This window comes from Saccostrea cucullata, unplaced genomic scaffold (assembly GCF_032062105.1).
Source record: "Saccostrea cucullata isolate Sc308-1 unplaced genomic scaffold, CSIRO_AGI_Scuc_v1 ctg4515, whole genome shotgun sequence".
Taxonomy (NCBI): Eukaryota; Metazoa; Mollusca; class Bivalvia; order Ostreida; family Ostreidae; genus Saccostrea; species Saccostrea cuccullata.
The window spans coordinates 20,353-32,157 of NW_026931079.1; the positions used below are offsets into that span (position 1 = coordinate 20,353).

At 32.3% G+C, this 11,805-nt stretch overlaps 2 protein-coding genes across 2 annotated transcripts; both read right to left on the bottom strand.

Moving 5' to 3' along the window:
- Positions 1-651: 651 nt before the first annotated feature.
- Positions 652-7,602, bottom strand: LOC134231340 (chitin synthase chs-2-like). The gene is made up of 11 exons (XM_062713292.1): positions 7,492-7,602; positions 7,305-7,414; positions 7,103-7,193; positions 6,828-6,981; positions 6,494-6,631; positions 5,938-6,073; positions 5,347-5,547; positions 4,720-4,947; positions 3,024-3,739; positions 2,029-2,168; positions 652-706 (listed from the first exon to the last, which is right to left on the bottom strand). The coding sequence occupies exons 1-11, from the start codon at positions 7,542-7,544 to the stop codon at positions 652-654; spliced, it is 2,022 nt and encodes a 673-aa protein (XP_062569276.1). The 5' UTR covers positions 7,545-7,602.
- Positions 7,603-10,382: 2,780 nt separating this feature from the next.
- Positions 10,383-11,597, bottom strand: LOC134231341 (chitin synthase chs-2-like). The gene is made up of 2 exons (XM_062713293.1): positions 11,458-11,597; positions 10,383-11,354 (listed from the first exon to the last, which is right to left on the bottom strand). Exons 1-2 carry the CDS (start codon positions 11,530-11,532, stop codon positions 10,398-10,400), a joined length of 1,032 nt encoding a protein of 343 aa, XP_062569277.1. The 5' UTR covers positions 11,533-11,597; the 3' UTR covers positions 10,383-10,397.
- Between the last annotated feature and the right edge of the window lie 208 nt (positions 11,598-11,805).

The following is an 11,805-nucleotide window of genomic DNA, read 5'->3' on the forward strand; positions in this document are numbered from 1 at the left end:
ATATTTATAAGTAAATTGCAATGTTTTTATTACATGCATAAACTTGCAGATCTTTCACCTTATTCACTCTTTTAATCATTATGAAAGTTTAGGTTTTGAAATAAAACGTTGATCAATTGGTTAAGTATTTTGATCGTTTACGTCAATTTGCTGTCTTCTGTTATACAATTAATTTTGGCGTATTATTAAATGTACAGGTATTTCATTTTTTCCAAAAAATTTTTTTTAAAAAAAAAATACAAACCTGTGCATAATCATACCACAGAACTGAATAAGCAGAATCAAGGTGAAGAAAATTTTGAACAATAAGCCAAGAATATCAGTTTTTATTTCTTCCCCATTTTCCTGCAATATGAAAAGTCATAAATTAGTTTTATTTAATCAAATTAAGTTGAAAAAAAAATATTGTCGTTCAACTGTTATTTTGATAAATTTTGTTATGCAAATAAAGCTGAAAGACTCACTAAATAGTACTTTTAGCCAAGGAGCAACTTAAAGGGACACAACTAAAACTAAGCAATCTCACCACAGTTTTACAAAAGTGACTACTGTTGTATGCGCAATTGGAACAGGAAGTTCACTGATATCCAGATGAGATTAATCAAGGCCAAAAAAAACATACATTGTTCCTCAATTCTCTTAAATCTTCCTTCACTTTTTCTCCTTATCTTCGTCTTTTTCCAGAGGATTCAGAGGTTTTAAATACCTTTTTTAAAAACAATGTGGGATGATATTGACATTTAATGCGTCACCTACATTTTTATCCCCTCACAACGGAGCTGGAGAGGATCTAGAAGTTAATGATGTTTGTTTGTTTGTGGGTGAGTGAGGCGTGAAATGGAAAAGAGGTAATTTGTATCAGAATTGATGTCGAATGCAGTTTGATATAAAGATATGTTCTTTGCAAGGAGATATACTTGTGGTTATTATGCTTTATATAAATTAATTGTAACATGCGGTTTATATATATTATTATAACAGTAACTTGATCCGAAGGGTCGTATCACATCGAGTTGACAGGTGCGGATCATCAGATTTAACGAGACGCGAAGCGTCGAGTTTGATCTGATGATCCGCGCCTGTCAAAGAGACGTGATACGGCTCTTCGGATCAAGTTACTGTTATAATGATAAATTTGTTATATACTCCCTTATAACTAGCTAAATATAGCAGATTAAAACTTTAGAGATCAATTGTATAATATTTATCCATAAAACAAAGCATAATAACAAGGGACTTTTTAACGCGCAAGAAAAATAACGTCATGTTTTTGCGTACTACGTCATCAGTTTTAGAGAGTGGTGATATGGATTCAGAAAACCACAGTGTGGTGATCCGGAAAATCGGATCAAACTTTGTAAAATTAACAGTAACAAACACTAGGAAATCGATGGGTATATAATAAAAGGTGAGAAGGTAACAGAAAGACCTAGGAAACTTGGCCCTAAGAAATGAAGTTAAATAACATGAACCTCATACTAACATTAAGTAGCTAATAGGATATAGATACAAAATATAGACATTTGGTTTTATATATTATTGATTCCCAAGTAAACTGTCGAAAATATTGTGCTGAATGCCCGATTTTGAAGAGCTAAAAAATAAAATGTTCAGCTTTCCAAATCACTTCGACATATCCATGTATATCAGTGCACGAGTTACCAAAGTACAACTACTGCCTTGTACCAAAAACGAATTATCTTTCATGCATTTATTTCTTTGTATGTAGCAAAAAGTATTATTTGCAAGTTTAATTAATGATGAATAATTCCCTTTGTGACATGGTATTTTTGTAAGAAAGGTTATGTGCATGTTTGTTAAATGATTAGGATTTCAAACTAAGAATACAAGCATACAGCACTCAATAGACAGAAGAAAACAACAGAAACGTACTATATTATGTAGAAGAGATCTTTCAAAAAACAATTTTATTGAGAATATTTTTTTAAAAGGAATGTCTTTTGATATAAGATTTTTAAAAATTTATCTTCCAAATGTGAAGATACTCTCATAAGAATATATACATACTTCTCAACAAATGTTTTCCAAAAATTAGCCTCTTGCTCTTTCATTTCAGTGTAGGTGCCTGGAAACCCACATTTGGCAATCCATCCCGGTCCAGAGCCCTTTTTACTTTTTACTTCTTTCACCATTTTATGTGTTTTAATCTAAATTACATAATCAATAAAAATAAAAAAAAAATTATCACAGTACTAAGCATAAAGATATTCAAACTGAGCATATAAATTTTGAAATTTACAATTTTAAGCAATGTTTATAGCATAGCACAGAATTAACACTGATTATAGGGCTTTGTGGGAGCTCTAGGGTCAACTATAATTAATCACAGTTAAGAATTTAAGGCAGAAGGTTATCTATTTTTTCTATTTTGTTTAGTTATTTAAAGTTGTTGATTTTACATAAATATCAAATATGTTATCATTGTTTATTTATTTCATGGATTTCAAAAATGCTCAAAAAACAAAAACTAACACCAAGAGTTGTTTCCCCTTTTATACTATTAACCAACTATTATTTGCGGCATCTTTTATTTGCGATTTAAAATCAATCCGAGAGGATCACTTTTCGCGACTGAGAAAACATAATCTACAAATACTGAGCAAAATGATTGGTTCACGGCGATTAATATTTACGATTAATACTAGATCATGAAACTCAAATGAAAGTTGGCCTACAGTACTATGTGATCTAATAGTTTTGAAAATGACCTTTAGAACCTGACTTTAAAGTTTAAGAATGCATTTAGTTTCTTGAAAATAGTGACCAAGTCCTCTGTATTACAGCCCAAGGACGGGATATGAAAGTAGTATCTACCTCATGTAGAAAAAAAAATTGTTTAAATTTTGACATTTGATACAAAAAAATGGGACTTATCTACAAATACATCTAAATCTCAAATTATTCCATTTTGAAATACACTTGACATTACATGTACCTTAAACAGCAAAACAAGTTTTTTTGACATATTATATGCCAATAGACAACAATAACGGTAGAATTACCCGTCCTTTACTGTTTTCAGCATCTTTGTGCTCTCTTTTAATATCTGTGTTAACGATAACTTCTTTTAAATCGCCTTCAGAGGAAGTACGCTTCCTTGTCATTTTACTTTGCTCCATAACATGTGTCATCGACTTGAGCAGGTTTATGTACGCATCCTTTTCAGAATTCCGTGAAATAGAAAGAGACTCTCTTAGTTTTTGAAATGGATTAAGTATTTTGGAAAGAACACCTTTTTTCTGCCTGGCTTTGGCGTTCGGTGTAGCACTTTCACGTGTTCCCCAAGACACGTCGTTCAAATTACATAGCGAGTAGATAATTAAGATTAAAAAGCCACATGGTACCAAAATGAAGTAAAGGAAACCAAAGATAATGTTGCTCCATTCTCTCGGATGACACAATGCAGCAAATACAAAGATGGCTACTATTCCAACAAGGAAAACAACGCTTGGGTGATATGGAGACTCCGTGACGGCGGTTATGATGACGCCAACAAGTACAACCATCATAATAATAACATAGAGCCCACTCAGTATCTGAGCAAAAATCAATTGGATTTTCGTGCTACATGTGACACAGATTATAAAATAAAGAACTGCGGGGACGAGGGAAGCGATATATGACGTAATCAATTCAACACCAAAGACTGCGACAAAAGCACCGGCAATCATCATCAAAATTGTTGCAGGTCCAATTAATGTTGCAGCCATCAAAGATGCTAGAAAAATTAAAAAGAAATTAAAATTCTGTTTAAAAGATAAACTACACTTTAACATTTTACACGAAATTGTTTTTTTATGATAAAATATTAGGAGAAAAAACAAAAGATATGTAGACTCAGATCCATTAAACTAAAATAAGAGCTGATCAAAAACGGACCTCTTAAACATAATAGATAGGATTAGATGCCATGTAGGAGCGAGTACCTCCTCTCGACCGGTTACGCTCCCATGTCTTCCCTGTCATTTTCGGAAATAACCGGATAATATATCGTCGACAATTCAGTGTGTAAATAATAGCCTTACAATTATTATAAAAACGCGAGTCAGCATTTCACTCAATGATAAATTGTTTTTGCTGAAAAGGTCATTGTATCGACTGTACGAAATGATGACTGTATGCAAGACTTATAGTATTCTTGTTTCATCAACTTACTCGTCAATAGTCTACCTCGTTTTAGAAACTGGACATTGGACGTACATAAAGCATGCTTCTGGGTATCGAGACCCATATGTAGGTGATGGAGGTAAGGTACAGCATATTGCTGCATTAGCAAGGAAGTTGACGATTGAAAAGATAAAGGTGGTAGTTAAATTATTTTTAATGCCTTTTTCGAGTAAAATATTCAAATATGAAACAGACGTGTCAGACTCTGTGATGTCCTTTATCTGAAGCTCATCGCAATAATAGTATTGACACAAGAATAGAAGTAACCATTGTTAAATAACAACATGTCGATATACCCAATTGTTGAGTTGAAGGCCACAACAAGTGTTTTCTTCTTTTCAAATATATGATTTTGAACAAATTCTACTACATATGAATACAAAAAGAGTCTGCTGATACTAAGGCACAATTAAAACCCATGAGAATTCCAATATATTGTTGGAAGATCTTGTCTCCTAAACAACTTAGATTAAGGGCGTATAAGGAGTCATTCTTCAAAGAAACGATAAATCATCCAAAACCGGCAGATACCTTGATAAAAAATGTACAGCCAGCTAATGTTCGAATTAGTTTTCACTGTATTTTTGCTGTCTTGTAATAAAGACATGATGTTGGCAAGCGTTGATGGACCCCATCTCTTCCTTTGATTGAAGTACTCGTTGAAGCCCTCAGGAGCATATGTAAAAGCGTCAGCTCCGGCTGAATAATCCACTCTATACCCTTGTTGAAGAAGAAGTGTGCAAAGCCATCTGTCTTCGCCTGGTTTAAATATAAATATAAGATTTTATTTACTTTTAGCACCAAGATAACGTATTCGCCTTTAAAGCTTTACTGAGTGTGATTTTCCATTTTTGCTATTCTATTGAAATATAACTAATATTTTCAAAGTCTATTTTATTTTCAGTTCTTTGATGAAACCATTCTTAGAATTATCGACATTTCTAATCCTGTGACGAGAAATTAAGTCTTCTCCAATGAAAAACAATTTTTGTATCATCTGTCCTTGAACATGATTTCCTTCAATTGAGGGAATCATTGTCTCACCCGAAGGATCCATTTTGACTTGGAAAAAAGGGTTTTCTCTTGAAATAATATTTGAATATGATTTTTGCGTAACTATGTAGGTCTCTATGATCACCACTTTCACCATGGTCTTACCTTGATCATACATAAGGTGATGTGATGCTTCAGACGGCAGTAACGTATACTTTTTCATTACATTATTGTCCATTAATGCAGAGCCTCTAAATAGACTGAAGCATCCGGGGGAACAAAGAACGCAGCCTAGAACGTGCTCGGTTGCTTTCTGCAGCCAGTGAGCCACAGCATATTCAAATTTCTGGTACCACACAATTGGACCTGAAGTTAAATATAAATGTAATCTAACCAGAAACATTTTGATAGGCTTAATAAACTTAAACATAATATTTTCCATTGACCAAACCGGAACAATAAATATTCGGTTACATATTAAATCCAAACAAGCTAAGGAAAAATATTTGATACACATTAAATCTAATCAAGCAAAAAAGATAAGAAAGATTAAATAACTTTTAGAAAAAATTCCCGACTTTACCACAACACAACTTAAATGTAGCTTACATTAGGTAATAATAGTTTTAAGTGTCAAAGGTATCACTAATTAATGTTAACAATTGTAAACTATAATTTACAATTTTAGTACTTTTTATAGGATTATTCCAAGACTTAACAAAAACATGTTCTAGAAGATATTATTTTTTTCAATACCACTGCCAACTGGATGAATGCGTCCACATGCGGCTCCAACTCTCTCATCTTTCCTCATCCTGTCAATCAAAAGTCTCACCGAACCAGGATTAAAGTCTACATCACCATCCAACGCAAGGAGAAATGTGTTTTCAGCCTAATTATTCCATGAAAATTAAAAAAAAAAAAAACAAAAAAAACAAAAAAAAAAAACATTGTAATGTGCTGCTCAGTGACGTTCAGTAACGTCATCATTTTTTTTTTCGCTTTCAATGAAGACTATTTATCTTCTCAAATTGATTTTTTTTCAACGAAGCAAAATACTAAGCCATGTTTTGGAATATGAATCAATGTAATAGTTCTTAATACACTGTAACCAGAGAAAGTAGTTTAAATGTTTCCTTTCCATATACAAGCGTTCAAAATTTAATCTGTTGACTGTGTACATGTATATCCCTTCTTTTTTTTTTTTTTTTTTTTTTCTTTTTGGAGAGAGAGAAAGAGAAATAACAACTGTTAATAATGAAATGATTGTACGGTTTGATTTATAACCCCAATATACAAAGCTTCTTTGTACCTTTGCTTTTAGTTTTATATCAAAATCATCCAGACTCTCTGATACTTCTCCAGTACTGTTCTGTTCATCTTCTTTGATGATTTTGTGAGATATCTCAGTTGTTAAGCGATAGCCAAGCAGGTAGTACATGTACATCACCTGTTGATATATTATTCGATTCAGGGAAAATTGGTTACATATTGAAAAAGAAAACTTTGTAAACAGTTTTTTGCTTTGATATTAAAAGCCAGAATACACAATTGTATGAAACACTCTAAAATGTCCAAGTATTCGAAAACTAATGAGACTCTTCAGTTCAATAACATTTATGTATTGTTTAAAAAGAAAGCCTAACCTGTGACCACCTTTTCTTGTGACGTATTTTTGATTTATCTTTCAAATGGATGAACATTAGATTTCCACCAGGCATCCTATATATCACTTGACCACCGTAAACCGTGGGAAAAATAAAAGGTTTCTCAAGTTCAAACGCCTCCCCATGAACAGCGCTAAAAAGATATTGTTTTCTAGGCTGTAAATAATGTGAATACATGAAGAGTGCAATCTGACGAGAAAGTTTTTTTCAAATAAAATTATCGCATGTTTTCACTTCGTTCGATCGTTACATACCTTGCAGATTCATTTATTACGGATGCAAATGTTTCCACAAAGTCGTTGACATTGCCTTTTTTATTAAATGCGTCATCAAACAAAATGTGAGCTAAATAAATAGTAAAAGAAAAAAAGGAAATGTGACTTACTTTTATAAGCAAGAATTGTTTATCTAGTGATAAAAAATCAGCACATAAAAATTTCTTGGCTTTCAAATCACCTTCCAATTCATAGTAGTCTTCAGGTAGGTTAGTTTCGTTCATTTCATATTCATTTTCTTTCTTTGCAAGTTTGTATGTTTCTGCTCTGTTAAACTGATCTTCATCTAGCCTTAAAAAATGACGAAAGAAATTTACCAAGGACATCAAATAATGATAAATTTTCGAAATGCATATCAAAATACCAACCTGAACAAAGATTTTAGAAGTTGAACCATTTCAAAGCGAGTTTCATGCCACATAGTCGCACATGCGTAAACAAGAGGAGGGATTTTCAAATTCGCTTTGGATTCATCATTCAACTCCCTATAAAACAAATCGATACTTTAACCACAAAAAATAGGGATATATCTTTCATATCATGTATTGAGACAAAAATTACTTTGTGCGCTGATAATGAAAAGGCAATTTGAATGAAGCAAAAAGAAACCCGAGCATCCAAAATATTTTATGTGATTTTATGGTGTATTTTTATACAAGGCATGGATATTACCATGATTACAGAAATTAAATATTCTGAGCAAGATGATCTTGTTGAAAGTCACCCGACAAACAAAAATTGCATACAAGTTTTAAACCTTTGATTTTTACAATATTCAAAAGACTTACCATTTATTTTTAGTTTATGAAAATAGCGCGATATATGTTTAGTTGAATCCATGTGCAAAATAACAACTACGAGGGCCATTCAAAAAGTTCGTAGACTTTTGTCATAACCTTTTTATTTAACGTCATATTAAAACGAAATTTTTTACACATATTGTAACAATGAATTCAAATAATTTGAGCGAAAAAATTGGAAAATATCTTGATAATTATCAAAATTATCAAAGATTTAAGACAGAAAAATGGGGTCACGGAGCAGGGTAAAAATTGATCTATTTTCTAATTATACACTATAATGTCTAGAGTCATACCTCTGATAAATGGCCCTTCAATGAAATAAAATTGAAATGTTTAAATTCAAAATTGTTCAATTACTTCGTATGCTAAATTTAATGTGATACATCATTTCGTTTAAAAGATATCAATCTTTAAAGGCAGATAGACTTCATGAAAGGAAGCAAAAAATGATGACGTTGAAGGACGTCACGGAGCTAGGAGTACCGATAAAATTTTGTTTTGCATTCGGGAAACCTTTAAAAGAAACTCTGAGAATGCTTGATGAACCAGGAAATTGATGCAAAAGTGCTATGCATTTGTTTATAATGGGAATGACCATTGTTTGAGTGCAAGAAACTTGGAATCGGACCACGAACGATCTGCGAAGAAACAAATTATAGAAAAATCTTTTCAAAGAGTTAGCAACGTCATAAAATGTGATTTGCGATTTTATTTTGCGGAACTTGTGAAAACAAGAGTTACGCGATAAAGAATTTGAAATTTAACTTTCAATTTAAAATATTTTCCATTTTACTTAAGGTACTCAAACAATTGTTGGTTAACTAGGTGTAAAGGGCTATAGATTCAAGAATCCAGAAGAAGCAACAAACAGTGGATGAAATGAAAAGGCAGAGTAATTTTAAGAAAATTTTTCGACGTTGTTTTTGACGCCATAGTGTCGTTACATGTAACCATGCTCCGTGATGACAAAATATGTTTCTTTTAAAATTGTCTAACACGAGTTCCATTAAAACAAATGGAATGAAACTTTAAACACTGACAAAATAAATGTTTTACACATATAAAAATGTGTTGATCTAAATTTTTGTAAGAATAATATGATGATTGAGGACATTGTCTACGTATTTTTTGAATGACCCTCGTATAAATACATATAATCTTTTTTTCTAACATTTTTTTTTCATATAAAACATAAGCCCGTCAGGGTAGAACTTTTATTAACCTGGAACTTTTTTCCCTCTTCGCATACCTATTGTGAGTAGAATGTTATACAACTTTTTTTCCCTTTTTTTCAAATTTTATTGATGAGGGAAACAAAATTTTTTAATTCAAGTAGGTCGAAACTGATTTAAAGAAGGTCTTAAGTAGGTATTACTAGTTATGGTAGTTATATCCTTTATTTGTTGGCATTAATCCTAGAAATACCATTTTTAAAATATGGGTGTTTATGCTTATTTGGCTCTCACTGATCTTGATTCCTGTACATGTATTACAATAGGTTCCAGGTAAAACGTGCACTGCATATCTGAGAAATTCAAAATATCGTGGGCTTCTATTCCTTCCTGGGATCATCCAATTACAAATCCTCGATGAACTCTTTCCCAATTTAATCATCTTTTTAAATATGTACCATTTTATGAGAGAGTATTTTTTTTTTGTCAAAATATATAAATGTTTCCATGAAAAATTAAATAAAAAAAATACATACGTCTGTATGCTGTCAGTCTCCAGGCTGGAAAATAATGTAACGTTATTTTCATATTCCATACTTAAAGCAATAGATTATCATATGTTTATTAATCGCATAGATAAACGTCTCTCTCTCTCTCTCTCTCTCTCTCTCTCTCTCGCACACACACACACACACCCTTTCTCCCTCTCACACGCATTTACAAACCTATACTGCCTCACATACATCCTTTCACACACAAACCAATATTGGACAAGCGAAAGTAACGACCCTATTTGGTCCATTACTACTAAAATAACAGTTACTGTGTAAACTTAGTTATAAACAGGCCTAAATGCAGTATGTTGTCCACTCAAAAAGAAGGCACCAACTAAATACTTCAATGTAAATTTTAATCATGAATGTAAAAACTTCCAAAAAATTATTATGCCAGATCTCTGAGCCACGATTAACAATATCTTAATTTCGAAACGTGCATTTAATTTGATACTAATCATGTTAGGTTTGTTTTTTTGTGTTGTATGCGTAAGAACAACTAATAACTTACGTAAACTCTACTATGTTTTTCTCATTTTTCTTTATTTCTCGTTTATAAATGCTTTGGTTCCTTCGTTTTCTGTTCATTACCAAATGTTGCTCTAACAGTATTCCACAATACAGCGGATTAACAAACAACCTGTTAAAGGAAATTTGAATACACAAATCATTTATGTTTTATATTTCATCTTTTTTTGAATTTTCTGAAACTTGCATAATATTATTTGCAAATTCTTTTGCATTCTTACGTTTTTACTTTAGCCAAACGTTCCTGAGAAGGATACCAGATGTGCTGACCAATCCAATATATGGACAAAAACCAATGTCCAAAAATCATAATATAAAAATAATCGCCTAACATCTCATCGTCGCAATCTATATTATTAGTAGAAAACATCGAAATATAATCCTCACTTGTTTCGCAGTAATATGTCAAAAGTACAATAAAAAGCGGCGTTGATAGTAGGCAAGGTAGGGAGAACGAGATTTGCTGCATCTGTAATTTACAGGAAGTGTATGCAGCAGAATATCCAACGAAGCTGGATATTATAAGTGCAATGATATCCGAGAAGTAGGCAACTTTTTTGTAATCTCTTACTTCAGACCAGAATTCACCTTTCAACAATCCAATGGATTCCCCGACGAGAAGACGTGCGAACAAAATGGTGATGGCAATTTTGAGGAATGAAACAAAGATGTATATGTAAGGTCGGCTTTCCTGTAACTCATATCTTACTTTTCGGATATTCTGTCGAGCAGCTTCTGAGAAGCAAGCCTTATCAAGTACAAAATTTTCCCACCATGATACGGAGCAGAGAAGTAGCGATAGTAATACCTTGAAATACCAACTTAAATCTGTGGAAAGTTCACTGAAAATACCGCTGTCGAGTACCTGTGTTTCATTGGCATTTATTGGTTGATATGTTTCTGGCTTAAACTTGAAATACGGGTGAAGGAGAAAAAGAATTGCCGACATCTGCATAACAATGGCGACTATATCAACAATTATCATCATTATTGTTCCTAATTTTCTTCCGGGCTTAAACGATTGCAATTCCCGAATTGAAAATAATTTGAGAACGCTTGGAAGTAATGCTGTAGCACTCAAAAGACATATCCTTTGTAAAGCTCCTAGATCAGGCAAGAGTTTAAACACTAGCACACACAGCCCAATTGAATGTAGCACTTCTATCCCCGCACACTGCAATTAAAATTTTTTTTTGTTAACGTTTCTATTATATCAATATATGATATATTATATATTAGTTTAGATAATATTCCTTTTTATTGAAATAATTAATTACCATAAGCACTGTTGTAAATGAAGGCCGTTTTATATTTCCAAAGAAAACTCTCCAGCAGCTTGCAAGAAATGTCATAACATACGGAGTACATATCACGAACACTAGCAGAAGACTATGAACCCCTGGGTTTGAAATCTAGTTTACAAAATACATGCACTGCATGAATATGAAGTATTATGTACACAAAACATACATTAAAAAAAGTATCAATTTGCAAGGCTTATTAAAAATCAACAAACTGACTATTATGCTGAAAGCAAAATTTAATTTCCTTTCTCAAATGTAGATGTTGTTTAACACTGATTCTATGTAAACATCAGAGAAATTAAAAGAGGCCTGGCCACTTGA